The sequence below is a fragment of the Diceros bicornis genome, chromosome 17 (assembly GCF_020826845.1).
Source record: "Diceros bicornis minor isolate mBicDic1 chromosome 17, mDicBic1.mat.cur, whole genome shotgun sequence".
In the NCBI taxonomy this organism is placed as follows: Eukaryota; Metazoa; Chordata; class Mammalia; order Perissodactyla; family Rhinocerotidae; genus Diceros; species Diceros bicornis.
The window spans coordinates 33,778,274-33,798,365 of NC_080756.1; the positions used below are offsets into that span (position 1 = coordinate 33,778,274).

At 40.1% G+C, this 20,092-nt stretch overlaps 1 protein-coding gene and 1 pseudogene across 1 annotated transcript in view; both read right to left on the reverse strand.

Moving 5' to 3' along the window:
* LOC131416219 (fatty acyl-CoA reductase 2-like) overlaps nt 1–20,092 on the reverse strand; it is a 358,729-nt gene that overhangs the window by 23,751 nt on the left and 314,886 nt on the right. The window contains exon 2 of the mRNA XM_058558582.1: nt 8,549–8,777. Coding sequence (XP_058414565.1) covers nt 8,549–8,737 — 189 coding nt within the window. The 5' untranslated portion in view covers nt 8,738–8,777. The remainder of the gene's footprint in view (nt 1–8,548; nt 8,778–20,092) is intronic.
* LOC131415560 (uncharacterized) lies at nt 15,516–19,237 on the reverse strand (annotated as a pseudogene).

Consider the following 20,092-nt stretch of genomic DNA (forward strand, 5'->3'; position numbering starts at 1 on the left):
AAAAACAAACTTCTGTTTCCACTTGCTTTTGCTTTATATAGAGATTTAACAGAATCATTAATGTCAATCGGAAATTCATTTTTGGAAGTTGAGAATAAGAAGATTTTACACAGGGTAGCCTGGATCAAACATGAAAATGCCTTTTTTCCTTATGGAAAGAGTCTTTGAAAATGAACAAGGAATTTTACATAAAATGAAATTAACATTTCTGTTGGTTGCTTCTTAAACACAGCAAGGTCAGATTGTTGGCCTTTTCTTTGCAGATGTTATTTGTGTCAAAGTTAATTTTTTTAGTTTAAAGTTAATTTGTTTAAATGCATTATTTTTCCTCTTAGGGATTAATTTATCTAATGTCTTCTAGAAACTACCAAACAGTGACAGTCTTGCAAAAAGTTTCAAGAAACTATTTTATAAAATGTTACTCTCTTCTATCGTCTTGAACCTAATCAATTCTGTGAACTGAGGGCCCAGAGTGTGACCCAAAGGTCTCCAGGGTATTTCAAAGTTGATTTAACTCAGGGGCAAATTAGGGCTTATTGAGTTATTCACATTTTTCCTGAGAAGTTGACTTGAAATATCCAGTGCAACCTGTCAAACTCTGCCTCTGTTGATAAATCCACTTCCTGGTGACATCATACAGGATAGTCCCTCCCTAGAAACCCTGAATTTTGCCTGTTCTCCTCAGATGATGTATTCCAAACCCAGAATAATCTCACCGTAACCCTTTCTTTATCTGATCACTATAGCTTAATAGGAAAAGCCCAACCATTTTTGGTATTCTCTCAATGAAACATTTTTTAAATTCTGACCTCACAAGCACTCTTAATTAACTACCTCGCTCTTAATATAATTACAACTACTTGGAGTTTCATTTTTCAGGTATGGATATTGTGTTCCTAAGGTTTTCTTCAAGCGTTATTCAAAGTAGATTGTGACCACTCTAAGATGCTAAATGCATAAAAATGGACACAATTGTTGTAAAAAGAAACACATCTTTAAGGCACTAAAGAACCTCACAATGCTCTAGACATTTCTTTGAACTTCATAACTGAATGATTTATTTGCAATTATCTGTTATGGTGGCGAAGAGTCATGTCTTACTAAGCAAAGCCATATACAAGATAGCAAAATAAATAAAATACCAATTTCTCAATCTAAAAGTGTTTTTGCTACAGTGGAAAGCTGGTTGGTTCATAATTAAGTGAGTGCATTTTTCAAATATAAGAGACTAAGCAGTGAGCTTGGGCTCCCTGGGGACCCACAGCTGAATAGCATGGGTGCATGGTGAGCACGTTCACATTTCAACATGTGAAATCGGGCTTACTTTCCTTAGAAGCTTCTCAGATTTTGTGAAAGAAACTAGGAGATTTTTTAAAAACAATGTTGAGGTGGCTGGCCCAGTGGCATAGTGGTTAAGTTGGACTCTCTGCTTCAGTGGCCTGGGGTTCACAGGTTCGGATCCTGGGCGCAGACCTATGCACTGCTTATCAAGCCATGCTGTGGCATGCATCCCACATATAAAGTAGAGGAGGATGGGCGTGGATGTTAGTCCAGGGCTAGTCTTCCTCAGCAAAAAGAGGAAGACTGGCAACAGATGTTAGCTCAAGGCTAATCTTCCACACACACAAAAAAACAAAAAAACAAAAAAACAATGTTGAATACTTGAAATCACATTACTAATAAAAAATAAGTCAAACTATTTAATTTTGATAAACAGTTTCAAAACTAAAAATCAACTGAACTTATATCTAATGACATAATTTTGGAAATCTCTTGATTGCTTTGCTGTCTTATTTATTTACTGTTTTAAAAAGTGGGTGTTTTTTCCCCCACTATAAAAGTAAAACATGTTCATTGTAATTGTATTTGGAAAACTTTGGAAAAAGATTACTGTTCTTATTTTTCACTGTGAAAGAGGGTGCTTTTTTCCTCACCATAAAAGTAAGCATGCTCATTATAATTATAATGTGAAAATTTGGGAGTGCCAAAAGGTAAAATTAATTCAAGACCCCATCAGCATTTAGGACCAGTACTTGAAATCATGATTTATGTCTTTTTTTTTTTTTGCACTGAATGTATTACAAGCATTTTCTCACATCATTTAATATTTGATAAAATATGAGTTTTAATGCCTGCATACTTGTCTAACACATGTATGTATCATTGTTTATTGAATCATTCCTCTATTGTGGAATATTCAGATTGGTTCCAATTTTTGCTACTATAAATAATACTACAGTAAATGTATTTGGACGTTATTTATGTGTTTCTCTGGTTGTTTGCTCAGAGTGCCACTTTAATGATCTTTGTGAGAAAGTCCTCAAGAATCTGTCATTAATTCAGACAGCTTTCCTTCCCTTGATATGTTCCTTTAAGTGCTCTGAAAATAGTTAAGAAAAACTTCCAATCTTCAGATAGCTGATATGATTAGTCCACTATGAAGAACACTGTGTTACTTAAGGTGAGTTAGAATTGATGCATTACTGTGTGTGGCTGGAGGGAAATACTGCTCAAAAGCAACAGCAGGCCTACTTAGGAATAAGGTATGCCTGCACTTACATCACTCTGTGTCAGAATAAAGTTAAATGGCAGAATGTAGACTGGGCCTTGATTCGTAGGAGACATTTCATAAATATTTGCAGAATCTGAGGCCTACCCAGAGGAAACTCGAACCCAGACAGGAAAGTTCTCATGTTGAAGCAAAAGCCAAGGATGAGAAGGGCCTTCCAGTAGAAGTAAAGCTGGCCTGGACCCAGACAAGACCACTGAGAAGCTGGAATGCATTCAACTTGTTCATTCAACAAATTTGGTTGATTACCTGCTAAGTGTCAAGCACTGTGCCAGATGCACAAGACACAGTGGTGACACGTGAGAACAATGACAACGAAAAGGTTTTAGATTTAAAAGTTAAAGGGAAAAAATTCGAATAGTAAATGTTATTGGTTTTGGCAAATCCAACACATTTGAGCAAATGGTGTATTATTTGCCAAACCTAAGACTCTCTTACTCTTTCCTAACTCTTATGAAGTTAGGAAAGCATAAAAGCAGATAGAATTACTAGGAAATCAAAGTTTTATGAGTGTATTCCTTTAAGTATAACCCTAAATTGGAGAGTTGGTTGTGGTGATCCACAAGTTTGGGATAACCATCTTGCACATTTACCCTCCAAATTCTACCCAAATAGAAGAAAATCAGACTTCCTATGGAATATTTTCATTTTTAAAATAAATGTTGCAAAAATATTAAACTACATCATTCTCCTTTTAGGTGCAAGCCCTGGCTCTGTTCATTTTACATGGTTCTATCTGACCATTTAAGTAAAAAATTTATGGAAATATAATTAATGCTTTTGCTACAGAAGCAGAAATAGATAGAGACTTAAGAAGAAATTTCTATATGTCAGTTTCTTGAGCATTTTGATGCTATGTCAATTGTTGTCTTTTAAAACACTCACTTCTACATATCTTCAATAGTTTTACTATGACAGCAAAGTCTATTTGAGTCAGAGGATAGACTTTTAATGATAAAAGAAAAGTACTTTTTATTCTTAGGTTGAATTTAGGAGTTTATGTGAAGGAAGGCTTAGCAAAGGGATGGGTAGATAAGACTGCTTACAGAGAGCTAACTTTGTATGCTGCACTTGATACAAGTAGGGCCATCTTGAAAGATTTGGAGAAGAGGTTTTAAAATTACAATTGGAAGATATCTGCTGGGCTAGAAATGGAGAGTCCTAAGCATTCAGAATTTGGCAAACGGCTTCTGTTTGTGTTTTTCTTGGTTTTAAGTTACCATCAAGCTCCAGTTTAGTTATCTCTGCATTGAAGATGACCAATTGATGGGTATGTTTTGGATTAGTCAAAGTAAAAAGCCAATTATTTTGTGTTTTACACTAACAAAACCCATAGAGAAATTCTGCTTTGCCTTTTTAACGCATATGTAGGCTTAGCTCTCCTTGAACCTAATTTAAGTTATGCTTGATTACACCCCCAATTCAAGATCCTCTCCAAGATTATTGAGAATTCCCAGGAGGCTAATTTTTCATGGTCACCTCTTTTCTTGCTTTTTCTCTAGCTCAGCTATGCTTTAAGACTGTTTTATAAAAACATATTTTGTCTAACATGTTTAGGAGTTCTGCGTCAGAAGGCATTTTTCTGATCCTCTATTCCAGGATTCGGCAAACTTCTTCTGTAAAGGGCCAGATAGTGTGGTTTCTGTTGCAATTACTCAACTAATAAACTCATTGCTGACCCAACAATTATCTTTCCCATTTTCACCAGCATCATTTGAGTACTGTTTTATTATTATTTACGTGGTAGGAAATCATCTAGCTGTCAGAAAACAAAAAAGACCTTCAATGGAGTGCCATCCCCTAAAAGATAAAGCTCAAAATCCCATATTTGAATAATGATATTAAAAGCTAATATTTGCCAAACCCTTGTCATGGTCCAGGCACTATTCTAAGTGTTCTTCCTGTATAAATTCATTGACATCTCACAATGGAGCAAAAGACAATGACCATTAGTCTCCCTGTTTGGGAACCGAGTCTCAGTTACGTAAAGGCCCACTACTCAGTGGTAGTGCGGAGAGGACACCAACTCAGGTCTGTCTGACTCCTGAAGCCATGCTCTTCTCAGGATGCTTGGTTCCTAACATCCATTCCTCTATCTCTTTATAGTTATCTGGATTATCATTCAGAGGGTCTCTCTTCTTCACTAGCCACTGTGCCTCGGGAGATGATCTCACTCCAGCGCCAGGGAAAGGCTTACAGATCTAAGTGCACTCTTACTCCCTGGCCAGTGATTGGCTTAGATCTTGAGTTTCTGAACAAATCAGTACACCACATACATACCTCAGGCCACAGGGGTTGGTTCAGAAAATGGACCTGTAACCTCATTCAGGCTAATAGATGTAAGGGGAAATTTGTTGAGGGTGTCTAGAAAAGAGGTTTCATCAATCTTGAGAGAGCTTCAGGGAGATCCTGCCTCTCTTCACCCAAAGATTGCCATATATGTACATGAAACTTGAAACTATAACAACCATCTTATTTGTAATAGAGATAAAGCTAGAACAAAATGGCAGAGCTGAGAGAGTCACAGATCAATGCAGCCAGGGCTCTGGTTGAGTCGTAATTGCTCATCACTGTAGAGTGTAGTCCTGGATTTTTTCCATTGTATAACCAATATATTATCTTTGCTTTTCAAGCCAGTTTCAACTGAGTTTTCTTTCAACTGAAAGTAACCTAACTGATATAATTATCTATAGTCTTTCATGATCTGGCCTCAGCATATCTTTCTAGTCCTTAATCTCACTTGTTTGGGGCAAATAAGTCACCCAGAGTTTCCCAAACACACCACATCATTCATGCATTTGCAAGCGTGATTCTTTCTGCTGTGATTACCCTTTGTTCTCCTCTCCATGGAGAACTCATGTTACACTGCAATCATGTTTTACATGACTGTCTCTACCACTTGACTTGGCTACATTCCTTTTTGTCTTCATATTCTTTGTGCCTAGCATACACTTGATACATAGTAAGCATCTCAGTGTTTGTAGAATTAATCAAAATGATGGGTAGCATGGAAATCTGAATCATAATAAGTTCTTTCTATACAAGTTAATCATACAGATCAATGCTGTCTAACAAAACTCTCTGTGATAACAGAAATGTTCTATACCTGCTCTGTCCAATAAAGTAGCCATTGGCCACATGTGGCTATTGAGTACTTGAAATGTGGCTAGTGTGACTGAGGAACTGAATTTTAAATTTCATTCCTATAATTAATTTGGTTTTAAATAGCCCCATGCGGCTAGTGGCTACTATATTGAACAGCACAGATCTAGAAACCAAATGGAAAAAAAAATTTCCAAAGATGGGAATGTGTCATCTAAATGATTCTAGATATCAAACTAAATGGAAACATTTAGAGACAGTGTTGTTTTGATTCTAATCATTTTTTTATCCTAAGTAAAAAATTTACTATAGTCTAGAGGTTTCTTTTACCATTCAAAAGTAGTCCATTCACATAATTTAAAAATATGATCTCAGTTTGTCTTTATTTTGAATATGAGCAAAATGCACCAGCAGACACAATTTGTGTAATGGAAGCTTTTCAGTCTTAAGAACCTCAGAAAGGAAATAAAGCAGATCATTTTTTCCATGAAAAATCTTTTAACAGGTATCAAATTCCATATAGGCCAAGAAAGTATGTATTGCATAACCAAAGACTTGTTTTTAATGGTCGGGTGTTAGAAACTGTTCTTGCCACCCGCAAAATGGCCATGTAGACACGATTACCACAGATGAGGGTTTCAGCTATATGGTACACAACAGATTTCTCTCCTTTCACAATTCTTTTAGGGATAAATTTATGGAGGAAAAAATCTATACAAACAAACTCTAATTAGCATAACGGTAAAAACAGTTAAAAAAAAACTCTAATTACAGTTAAATACATAGGTCATAGGGGATAGTGGTTAAAGCCAGACCTTGTGATATCAGACCTGGATTTGAATCCAGAAAGGCTTCAGAGAGAGAGAGAGGGAGGAATAGATAGATAGATAGATAGACAGACAGACAGACATTCGTGGGTGAGTAAGGTATTATTACCCCATTTTACAGATAAGGAAACTAAGGCTCAGTAAAGTATGTACCTTGCCCACTGTCACACAGCTCACAATTGCTAGAGCTGAGATTCAAACCCAGGCTGGTCTGCCTCTGAAGCCCATGCTCTTAAGCACCATCTGATAATAACAGTTCCCAGGTGATATTGTCATTGCTGGTTGGGAGACGACACTTTGGGAACCACTGTTTCTAAAAGTCAGCAGCTGACAGTAAATAGCCCAATAGTGGAAACAGGGGTAGGGATTTACAAGCCAGTTACACAGATAAGTTATACATAGTACAATCAAGATTTCCAGAACGAAAGTAATGTTGCTTTGTTATCAACTACAGTGCAAGGAAAGGAACAGTAGGTAAAGATTGTGATGACCACAGACTCTCTGCTACATAGTTATCTAGAAATCCATAAGCCAGCTACAGAGCTAAAGATATGTCTGCTCTGTGATGAAAACAAGGTCCATTAGAGATCTAGAACTGAGTGAAGCTCTCTGAAGAGAGATCTGAGAGTTTCTCCTAGATTTTGGTTTTATGCTACGTCAGCCTTTTGGTCTCATTCTGAAGAACCATTAGTTGAGATGCAGGGAGTGCAGGGTCGGGGCAAGCGTGCTGGCCCTGGAGCCAGACTTGGGGGGTTGAAGTCTGACTCTCCCATTTACTAGCTGGGTGACCTCTGGTAAATTAACATTTCAGGTCTCAGTTTTCCCATCTATAAAATTAGGCTATTAATAGTTCTTACTTCACAGAGTTGTTGCAAAAATAAATGAGGTAAGGTGTGAAAAACCATTTCAATAGTGTCTACCATGTACTAAGTACCTAGGAACCGTCAGCTGTTATTATTTGTCCCACTGTCAAGTTGGGCCATGAGATACAGGAGAGAATTTTCTGATTCTCTCGATGATGGTTTGTATCAAAATCTCATTCTGGTGCCTGCAGATAAAGGTGATCATCAGAGTTACTGGGCATCTGTAATGTGCTGTGCTATCAGAGACACATGTCTCAATTAGATGTTAGCATGCCTACACATTGGAAAGGAGATTTTGTAAAAAATACAAAAAAATCTTTATTAAAATTTTCCTCTCGCCAACCCTCAGCAACCCTGTACATTCCAAAGGGGACTGTGAACCAGACAAGTACATTTTTTCATTTAGTTCCTATGGCAATCCTGGTAGATTTTTGCTGTTGTTTCTCTTCTAAACATTGCAAATTGGAGCTTAAGAGGTAAAGTGACAACAAATTGATGTCAGAATTTGAGCCCAGATATGTTTGAGACCGAAGCCTATACTGGCTTCAAATTTATAAATTACAACATGACAGGATATGCATATAGTTTTTGGCAGAGTGAGAGGGTGTGATACTCAAACACTTATTCACACATATAATGTTTCATTTTCCATATTTTTCTCTTAGAAGAGCTTGTGAGATAATAGAAACGTAATGAGATAAACGAAATATCATCATAGATAAAGTATATAACAGCCAAACCTCGTAGAGTTTAGACACCTGAAAGTATTACTGCATGGCTACTTAGTAATCCTATCTGTTCTGTGTATCATATAACATATAATAGAACATCCAAAAATTGGGGGGAAAACTGCCTTAAATTTAGAAGAAAATTAGGGAAGAGTTCAGATGAACTTGTGATCAATTTCAAGCCTAGAGAGTCCACTCTGGGAGATTCAGCATTTTGATTCTTACTCAGTAATTTCCAGAAGGTAGATTATCTGCTCACCTGCCCTGGACAGAGCCTAAGCATTCCTTCCCCTCTCAGGGGAACACACCAGATTTCCCTGAGCAGTTGGCTGCTGTCTTGCTTTGTCTCTTCTCCTCTATCTGCCCAGATAGGCTGCCCCACACCCTACTTGCTGTTTGGGGCTATAAGGGAATGTTGCAGTGAGTCATCTTGGCTCAGGCTCCTCTCATAAGGCTAACCTTACTATTTAGGATCCGGAAAACCCTCTGCTGCGGTGTCTGGTCAGCCTTGGGCCTCACAAGGATGTAAAAGACTTTCAGGTCGGGGCTAGTGCAAAACAGCTTCTCCATCAGCACTTTGCCCATGAAGCCCGTGGCCCCAGTAATGAGAATGGACTTGCCACCATAGAAAGCTGCAATCGTGGACATGGTTCTTCCCTTTGTCCTTTAGAGCTCTGGACAGAGGTGCCTGAAAAGGAAGAGGAATAACAAAGATTACATTCTCAGAAGTTCTAAATGCTGTCATTTGCAATGCTTCTGGGGCTTCCAGGAGTTCTGAATGCAGAAAAAGGTCAGACAGAGTCATCGCATCATGGTTTCTTGGCAACATGGTTCATTTCAATTGATATTTATGGGGCTCATTCTACATGCCAGAAACCGTGGGCGAGAAATGAGTAAGATATAGGTCCTGCTCTCAAAGAATTGCTTGTAGTCTAATGGAGGAGACAGACACAATAAGAGATCATTAAATATAATACAGTAAGTGCTAAAACAAAGGGAGGACAGAAGAGGGGTGCATAGCAGGATCTGGAAATTTCAGGAAGTCCTCTATAGAAGGTGACGCCTGAGGGACCAGCCCAGTGGCACAAGCGGTTAAGTGCGCGAGCTCCACTGTGGTGGCCTGGGGTTTGCCGGTTCGGATCCTGGCCGTGCAGTGACGCACTGCATGTAGAGCCATGCTGTGGCGGCGTCCCATGTCAAGTAGAGGAAGATCAGCACCGACGTTAGCTCAGGGCCAATCTTCCTCAGCAAAAAAGAGGAGGATTGGCATCAGATGTTAGCTCAGTGCTGATCTTCCTCACACACACACACTAAATAAATAAATAAATAAATAAATAAATAAATAAATAAATAAATAAAAAGAAGGTGACACATGAGGTGAAACTTGAAGGCAGAGAAGGGCTGAGGGAAGGGTGTTCCAGTCCAAAGAAAGTGCACATTTCCGTATGGTGGAAATAAAAGGAATTCAGTGTTACAAGGATCAAGGCTGGAAATGACCCCACAATCTGTGAACCCAAAGCTTAGAATAGCTATCCGATTCCTTAAAATTATGATGTACTTGAAACAGAGCATGAAGAGGTTAAAACATCTTCCGTGGGCTAGAGGAAGAGAACAAAAACTTTGAGATGAGCTTTGCTAACTGCAGTTGTGCATATTCAGCATAACCAACTGTTGTATAAAACTAACTAGGTCTTTCTGTCCCTCCTTCATATAGGAGTGTGCTGTCTTTCCCAGGAAGTCAAGGTCCAGACATCAAGATTCAGCCTCACAATTCCAAACTCAGGCTGAACATGAAAACTAACCAGAAAAGTCCAGACAATTAAGCAAAAGAAAAAATTTAGTCTTCAAGGCCAAATCCAAGCTGGTGGGAAGGTTCCAACCGGAAAGGCCCCATGTTCCCCGTCTCATACCTAAACCCCCAGCACAAGCTCCCTCTCCCCTACCTAAAACCCCAGATAAAAACTTCTACCTTTTTCCTTTCAGGGTCCTAACTCCCATCTCCTCGTCTGACTGCCTTTCAATAATAGTAAACCTCTTTCCTTGCCACAAGCCTGGTGTTTCAGTTTTCTATTTATTGGCCCTACTATGCAGTGGGTAAACAAACCTGTGTTTGGGTTCGGTAACATAATTAGTATTTCAGTTGCAGTTCTATTTAGAGAAAACCCTGGAGCAAATAACTTTTGGTTTCTCTTGAACAAACTGGCCCTGGCCTCCCCAGCTATTTCTGAATAAATTAAGTTTTTCTATTCCTTGAGCTGAAAACAGGTCGAGTGCCATCCTTTCCTTCATATGCTGCTCGTAGGGTTGAAACATTGCAGAAGATAAAGGGAAGAGAAGGTTGAACGAGGAAGGCCACAAATCATAGGCTTTGTTAAGTCCCAAAATAGCTCCAGTACCATCTAGGGCTCAGTTAGTTCATTCAAGGCCCTGTTTCCAGGAGCACAGGGAAAGAGTCAGCAAATCTGGGAGTGGGAAGCCAGATGCAAGACTCAGATGCTGTGACTGCAGACAAAAAGCACCACAGGCTGTAGGAATGCAACATACAGTGTTTGTCTTTGAGCCTGGGCTAAAGACTGTTGACCTGAAGCAGCGGCAGAGCTTTGACGGAAACAGCGCTGGCGGTGTGGGAGCGGACCTTCCTCTCTGTCAGTCTGTCCACAGACTTTGCCGACTGCAGCAGCGCCTCGGCTGTCTGCTTGGACGGGGTTTGGGTGGATCCTGCAGAACTCAACCCCAGGGACCGGCCCTGACATCAGGGCTTATAAAGAAGAAGAAAAAGACGAGTAAAAGAGTCAACACCCTGCCTCTTCACCTCCAGTCAAGATGACTCTGCCAGTAACTCCTTAAGGAACAATGACTTTTCATAGTCATAATTGATACATTTATAAATTATAGTCTTCATTTATACTTTGAGGATCTTGGGGCTATGTTCTTGGGCAGAACTCTTTCCCTTTGGAGGATTCATTCATTTATGAATTTACTCAACAAATAATTTTGAGCATTTGCCAGGCCAGACTCTACGCTAAGTTCTGAAGATAAACAGATGAATAAGGCAAACAGATCCTTGCTGTCACTCTAGCAGAGAAGGCCAGGATACAAAGATAAGTAAATACATAGCAAGATAATTACAGACTTACAAATGTAAATAAAACAGGGATCAATGGCAGAAATCACATCCAATCACCAATGCTAATCACTTTAGGAAATCTGCATTTCAAATCCCATCAGCTATATTCATCGAGTTACTATTGAAACCCCTTTTATTGAGGGTTAATGTAGGAAATATTATTTTGAAGAACACATTTGGACCTTGTGCCAAACAGCAATTAATGTTAATTTTTGTCATGTTACATAATGATACTCATATTACAATCTGTCCAGTGATTTTTCTCAAGAATTTAGCACTTGGAAAAAATACTGAATATTCTCAACTTGCCTGCTTCGAAGCTCAGAAAAGTGGTGTCACCAAGTCTGGAAGGCAGTGTAGATCCTGGCTTAGCACACCGGTTCTAACAAGACTGTGAAAGCAAATCCCAGTTCTACCTCTTACTAGCTGTGTGACCTCAGGCAAATTATTAATCTCTGAATACTGCAGTTTGCTCATCTGTAAAACGGGGATAACCAAAGTATCTACATAATAACGCCGTGGTAAGAATTATATGAGTGAATACACATAGAACTCTTAGAAATATAGGTTACCTATAGTATACTCAATACATATTGGCTATTTGTAGAGTCACTGGTTCTAAATTTTTCTTCCTAATGGCTTCTGGCTTTTCCTTTCGACATGTAATTTAAATGTTCTGTCTTATGCATTGTATGTGCCCTCTTTTGGAAACAAGAGGAGACAATTTATAACTCAATCATCAAGCCAAGTAAAATGTTTCCACCAAATGTAACCCTACTGGAGAAATCTTGTCCACTCCTTTATATACAAAAATGTTTAGGCACCATACTCCTTTAAGATAATATTGGCATAAATGAACATGGTTTTTGGCAGGAAAATGCAGAAGGGAAACTGAGTTTGGATAAGGTAACTTCCCAACCTCATTTGTTCTGAAGATGTCAGATCCTTGTTTTGTACTATCATATGCTTTAGTGGAGTCATGTTTTCTAGAAATGCAAACATACTGTTGAGATATTTTGGGCCCAGACACAGTTTTGCAACTTGTGATGAAACATTTTAGAGAGCAGGTAACATATCTCTAATGAGCCTGTTGCTTGTGGGAAAAAGGAAGGCTTGATGTGTCCCCAAAGAATGGAATTTGCCTGCTCTGTCCAGAGTCCAAATACTTCTCAAACACAACAAAAACCACGGCAGGGGACACTGAGTGCTCTGGCAGGAAAACCAAACATAACCATGTATCCCCTGACACTCATTACCCGATTGTCGAAAGCAGGTGGCAGAGACCTGTGGCCACGATTCTAATTGAGACAGGTGATTCTGAAAAATGTCAGAGAGAATCCCTCCTCCTCAGATCAGAGCTGCGTCACAGATGTTTCTTCTACCTCTTGCTTCCACTCTCAACATATGGCTCGGTTCCTGGCCCCAGAAACTCCTATACAAAATTTGGCTCCCCAACACCCAGTTTCATATGTTATAGCTTTGCGAGGTTCAGGAATTGTTAACCCTTAATGTAACTCATTAAAATAATGAAGTTAATTATTTTAAAAATGAAAAGAATTTTACACTCAGGAATGGAGGTTATGCAACTCTAGAAGGAGGAATATGTTTAGAGTAGCTAACCAGGTCATGACTTCTCTTTCATATCTTCTCAGATGACTAATGCAGACAGCACAGGACAATTTCCTATCCCTCACACTCATGATATGATTTGAGAGAAGCCCAAGTCACTTTGACAATCTGTGAATCATCCTGTATTATACAGGATATCTGATGCTTGTATGAAACACAGAATGGAGCTATGAGAATCAGCCAATGTATGTTGATTGAATGTCCGCTATGTGCCAGGCACTGTCTAGGCACTGGGGGTAGTGAACAGGCCTTATGCAGCTGAGATGCTTCCATTCCATTCTGGAGCATTTTTTCTCCTTAAGATCACCAGTTTTCCATGGTCATGAATGGAAATAGATAGTCTTTACTCTTTTTCTGGTAGTAAATGAAGCTGTTCTCATTTCTAGAGAATAGGTGTTAAAAGACTGAAGCATAATAGTTGTGCCAAGTTATACATTTTTTGCAGTTTCTAGCACATGGGAACTTTAATTATTCTTTGGGTGATTCTTCTGGAAAATAAAAAATTAAGATTCAAACATTTAAGGGAGTTTATCCAAATTTCTTGGTAGTGCTTTAGAGAAAGACATTTTTAAAAACGAAACACGGGGCTTTGCCTCTAAGAAATCTTACTCTTAACCAGGGGTTCTTGGTCTTGCATTATTAACATTTCGGGACGGATAAATCTCTGTCGTGGGGGCTGTCCAGGGCAATGTGGGGTGTTTAGCAGCATCCCTGGCCTCTTCTCACTTGATGGTAATAACCCCTCTTTACCCCGGCCAGCTGTGAAAACCCAAAGTGTCTCTAGACTTTGCTAAACAGGCTCTGGGGGAAAAACTGCCCCCCCTTCTCAGAACCATTGTTCTAGGACCTTCTTTAATTCTCATTTTATATTAATCAGTACATGCTACTAAAAATTCTAGGCTTAAATCTCTGCTTGTGAAGCTAAATACAGAAATGATCCACTGCCACGCCCTACTTGACCGATATTGAATCGTTCATAACTAATTACATTTACCCAAGCAAATTACATGTGTGGCAAATCTTGACAGTGTTCAAAGTGGAAATAAAGGAAGATTTCTACAGAAACAGATTTCCCACTTTTATTTAGCCAGAGTTTTTTCAGTCTCTGTGCTTTAAATTAGACTGTGAACTCCACCCTTCATATAGATTGAGCCTCTCAATTTTATCCATCTAAACCTATCCTGGGCAAACTTAATAAAGAGTGGCTTGTAAAGCCATGCTGTGCTGGCGTCGAGGAAGATGGTAAAGTGAAGGAAGATGGGCACAGATGTTAGCCCAGGGACAATCTTCCTCAGCAAAAAGAGGAGGATTGGCATCGGACGTTAGCTCAGGGCTAATCTTCCACACACACACACAAAAAGAGTCACAAGCAAATGTAATCTTGATGCTTCCTATTTCCTCTTGGTGAATTATAAATTGGGTCAGGTTATAAACAGAACAATGGGGGCTGGCCCCATGGCTTAGCAGTTAAGTGCGCGCACTCCCCTACTGGCGGCCCAGGTTCTGATCCTGGGCGCGCACCAACACACCGCTTCTCCAGTCATGCTGAGGCGGCGTCCCACATACAGCAACTAGAAGGATGTGCAACTATGACATACAACTATCTACTGGGGCTTTGGGGAATAAAAAGGAGGAGGATTGGCGATAGATGTTAGCTCAGAGCCGGTCTTCCTCAGCAAAAAGAGGAGGATTAGCATGGATGTTAGCTCAGGGCTGATCCTCCTCACAAAAAAAAAAAAAAAAATAGAACAACGGTTGATCTATTAACACAATGACAAAAGGAACCCAAGTGAATTGATGGTAAGCCAATACGCTTTTTCATGATCGACTTAGAATTTAAGACTATTTTTTTTTAGGAGATGACACAACAAGATTATTATTGTATTAGTGTCAGATTCTCCAGAGAAACAGAATATTTGTTGAGAGAATATCTATATCTATATAGATAAACAGAGAAAGAGTGAAAGAGAGAGAGATTTTAAGGAACTGGCTCACAAGATTGTCGAGGCTTGGTCAATCCAGAATCTGCAAGCTGGAGACTCAAGACAGAGTTGCAGTTTGAGTCCAGAGGCAGTCTTCTGGCAGAATTCTTTCTGGTGGAAGTTGGTCTTTGTTCCATTAAGGCTTTCAACTAATTGGATAAGGCCCACTCACATTATGGAGGATATCCTGCTTCACCCAAAGTCCACTGATTTAAATGTTAGTCTCATCCAAATAACACCTTCACGGAAACATGCAGAATAGTATTTGACCAAATATCTGGGCACTGTGCCCCGGCCAAGTTGATGTATCAAATTAACCACCATAAGTCCACCCCTTGTCAACTTGGCACCCATATGCATCTCCTTAAACCATACTTAATCTCCAATAAAGATGATAACAAGATCATACTTCTGCCCCACATGATACAACTGTCCTGCATACAACCAAAAATGTGCTAACTCTTTGCCCAGAAGAGGATGCAAAGTCTTTGGGTAACGTTTACTCTTCTCCTTGATATCCCATAACTTCAATACTATGATGTAAAGTTACTACTTAAATACTATGATATAAAATCAGTACATCTTATGTTACATGTTAAGGGGATTAGATAGCGAAGAAAACAAAGATTTTGCTTTACACGCACACAAACATATTCATCACAAAATAAGAAAGAAATACTCATGACAATTACAGTCCTCATTTCTCTAACTTGTCACATGGCCGTAGCTGGTACTTATAACTACCTTCTTCCACGACTTATTCTGTATTCCCTTTGCCCTCAGCAAGCACTTCAGCTGGTTGTGGTTCTTTACCTGGTGAAGTGACCCAAACCTTCATTCCTGAAGGGACTAGGCCATCAGTAGTCCTTCCTGAATTGGGTTATTTTAGTTTTCCATTGACCTTAATCACAAGGCGTGATAATACTAAGAGAGGCCCTAAGGGATCTCCTGTATTTCAGACATACTCTTCCTCACCTCCACGGTGGAGTAGCAGCTCAAGTTCCCCTTGGTAGGCAGGATCAATCTCTGCAGCCAGCACAGTAATTCCCTTCTTTACCTGTTGATTCAGAGGCATGAGGAGCCTAAAGTGGCAGGCAGCAGTCTTAACTTTCAGTTCAGTGGAATCATTGTTGTGTCTCCTGGTGGAAACATTCCTTCCTTTGGAACTAAGATCTCTAGGCCAGCAGTGATTAAGGTAGTGGGAATAGGAAACAAAAATTTTGCTAGTGGGCCACTAGGGGTAATAGTGACTGGTGACACTGTCACTTCCACCCTTTGATTTCTGGACCTGTGAATCCTGGCTGTGGGAGAAACAGCATCGTATATTGAATGCTGATTCAGAGCATATACAGCCTTCTGGCTCCAGCCCTGTAAGGTGCGGACACATAGCTGGCACTGTAAATGAGTTCAAAAGGCCCTTCCACCATTCTAGCAAGCCAGCTGTTTCAGAATGGTGGAGACCATGGTAAGACCGGTAAATTCCGTGAATCAGTAGTTCATAAGCATGAAACCATTGACACATTTCATTTACCGTGAAGTGATTTCCTTGATCAGAAGCAGTGCTGTGTGGAATACCATGATGGTGGGTAAGGCATTCTGTAAGTCCACTCATGGTAGTTTTGACAGAAGTATTGCATGTAGGGAAAGCCAATCCATATCCGAAGTGTCTATTTCAGTAAGAACAAAATACTGCCCCTTCCATGATGGAAGCAGTCCAATGTAATCAACCTGCCACTAGGTAGCTGGCTGATCACCCTAGAGAATGGTGTCATATCAAGGACTCAGTATTGGTCTCTGCTGCTGCTAAATTGGGCACTCAGCTATGGTCATAGCCAAGTCAGCCTTGCTGAGCAGAAGTCCATGTTGCTGAGCCAATGCATAACCTCCATCCCTACCACCATGGCCACTTTGTTGACCAGCCCACTGGGTGATGACAGGGATGGCTGGGGAAGGAGACTGACTGGTATTCACCAAATAGGTCATCCTATCCATTTGATTATTAAAATCTTCTTCTGCTGAGGTCACTCTTTGGTAAGCATTTATATAGCACACAAGTATCTTTGTGTTTTTGCTCATTCCACATGCCCACCTCTTCCTCAGACTTCCTTTCCCTCAATTTTCTAATCATGTTCCTTTCAAGTCTCTGATCATCCAGGCAAACCATTGGCCACAGGCCATGAATCAGTATATAACTGCACGTCTGACCATTCCTTCTTCCAAGCAAAGTGAACAGCCAGGTGCACTGCTTGAAGTTCTGCCCACTGGGAGGATTTCCCTTCACCACTGTCTTTCAGGAATGTCCCAGAGAGGGGATGTAGTTCTGCAGCTGTCCGCTTTGGCTGGTACTTGTGTATCACGCAAAACCATCTGTAGGCCAGACCCAAGTCTTCTCTTCTCCTGTCGACTGATTATAGAAAATTCCCCTGAGGACATAGGTACAGGCTGGGAGAGAGAAGGCAGTATAGCAAGAGTGGGGACCCTGGGCATTTGGGCCACTTCTTCATGTAACTTACTTGTGCTATCAGGGCCTGCTTGGGCCTGATCAGATATATACTACTTCCATTTGATGATGGAGTGCTCCTGTGCACTCCCAACTTTATGGCTTGGTTGACAACACCCAGTTCATGATGGCCTAACGTTGTTTCTTAAAAGGAGAGTAGTTATCCATAGAGCATGGCAGGGCTTTTCTCTAAAATCCTAAGAGCCTGTGCTGTGACTTACCAGTGGAGGCCTGCTGAAGGCTCAAACACTGTCTGCCACTGACACTTCAAGCAGCGTTAGATTTGCTGGATCATACAGCTCAAGTGGCAGAACAGCTTGTGTGGCGGCCTGGACCTATCGCAAAGCCTTCTCTTGTTCTAGGCCCCACTCAAAATGAGAAGCTTTTTGGGTTCCTCACTAAATGGGCCAGAGTAACATACCCAAATGAGGAACATATTGCCTCCAAATCCAAAGAGGCTCACTAGGTGTTGTGCCTCTTTTTTGGTTGTAGGAGAAGCCAGGTGCAACAACTTATCCTTCACCTGAGAAAAGATATCTCAACATGCCCCACACCACTGGACCCCTAATATTTCACTGAGATAGATAGCCCTGAATTTTTGTGGGATTTATTTCCTACCCTCTGATACACAAATATCTTACCAATAAGTCTAGTGTAGTTGCTATTTCTTGCTTACCAGGTCCAATCACCATAATTTCATCAAAGCAATGGACCAATATGATACCTTATAGTAGGGAAATGTGGTCAAGATCCCTGCAAACTAAATTATGACACGGGGCTGCAGGGTTGATATACCCCTGAGGTAGAGCAGTGAAGGTGTATTGCTGACCTTGCCAGCTGAAAGCAAACTGCTTCTGCTGGTCTTTATAAATAGGGATGGAGAAAAAAGAATTTGCCAGATTAATAGCTGCATACCAGGAACCAGGGAATGTGTTAATTCTCTCAAGCAATGAAAGCCTGGTACAGCAGTTGCAATTGGAGTCACCACTGCATTAAGTGTATAATAATCCATTGTCATTCTACAAAAATCTATCTTCTGTATGGGCCACAAATGCAGGTTGAATGGGGATGTGGTGGGAATCTCCACCCCTGCATCTTTCAAGTCCTTGAGGGTGGCATTAGTCTCTTCAATCCCTCCAGGAATGAGGTATTTCTTTTGGCTTACTATTTTTCAAGGCAGAGGCAGTTCTAGTGGCTTCCACATGGCTTCTCTCACCATAATAGCCCTCGTTCCACAGGTCAGGGCACCATTGTGGGGGTTCTGCCAGCTGCTGACTTTATCTATTCCAGTTCTGCATTCTGGACCTGGAGAAATACTCACAGAGTGGGCTTGGAGACCCACTGAGACCACCGTAAGAAGGACCTAAGCTAATACTCCATTGATCACCTGACTTCCATAAGCCCCTATTCTGACTGGTGGACCACAGCGGCATTTTGGGTTTCCTGTATTAGGAAGTGTCCAGCAGTCCCTGAAACCTCTCATTATTTCCTTTTGCCCAATGTACAGTTACCCTGGCAAAAGGCCTTAGATCCCTTTGGGGAGGGCTGGGGAAAAGATTGCCAGTATAAATTTTTAGCAATGTATTGGGGTCCTTTCTCAAGGAGATTTGGCTTCCCCTTCATTCAAGCGGCCCTGGGTCTATAAACTGGCTCAAGTCTGGGAATTGATTAAAGGGTCAAGACTCTGTTTTTACAATTCAAGTTAGATTTTTGTTCATTTGACCTAGAACTTTTCTGCTTATATAGATCAGGTAAGATCTGTAGGCTTACATTAGTAAGATCTGTAGGCTTTCCATGTATTTCACTTCTAGGAAAACCATGATCAACCAGTCAAAGCCATAGGTCTCTACAAGGCAGACTATTCTGATTGTTGCTTTCACTCTGCTGTCCGTTATGGCGACCATGACCATCTTGACTTTAACAAATGAGGGTCACCACTTGGCCCCTGCCACCCTGGGATCTCCATTGCATTAAGGTTTCCCAACTGACCGGCAGCAATTTCCACTGCAAGTTCTGGCCTACAGAGAAGAGCAATCACAGAGCTCTTCAAAGACGCTGAGGCTCCCCTCACCAACTTATTTCTGTGGCCCAGCCAAGTTGACACATAAAATTAACCATCACAATTAGTATATTTTCTCCTAACATATTCAGCCTATGCAAGACTTTTCTCACATTTTTGATGAACAGAATCTTTGCTTAGTGGCTTGGTAACTGAACATAAAATACTTACAGACAGGAAGAAAGGTTTATTTATTTGATTTGGAATTATATTTTTGTCTGTTTTTCAACTGAAATATTCAATACTGAAATAATTTTAACTTATCTAAACTTTTCTATCTCTAGACTGCTTAAGTAAGAAAAAAAATTATATGAGGCCCAACATAGGCACAGTGAGAACACTGGAATTATAAAATCTAGACATGAAATTTGCTCTGCTGCTAAATGATCATGTAACTCTGAATCCCAAATCTTGACAGCTCTGAGAGTCAATTTTCTCTTCTGTTAAATAATATTCTATCTATTTCACAGAATGATTTTAATAATAAAATAAAGTAATGGACAGGAGAGATTATTACTCTAAACGTCATCTGACTAGAATAGAATGATATTTCCCTTGTTTTAGATGTTACGTGTTATACTATAAATGCTACTTTGACCTTGAATCAAAATATCTTGTGCGTATTTATTAATAAACATTGAGGACACATCTTGTCACCCTAAATAGGTAGTAAAACACTTGATGCAGACGCTATATTTTATACTGT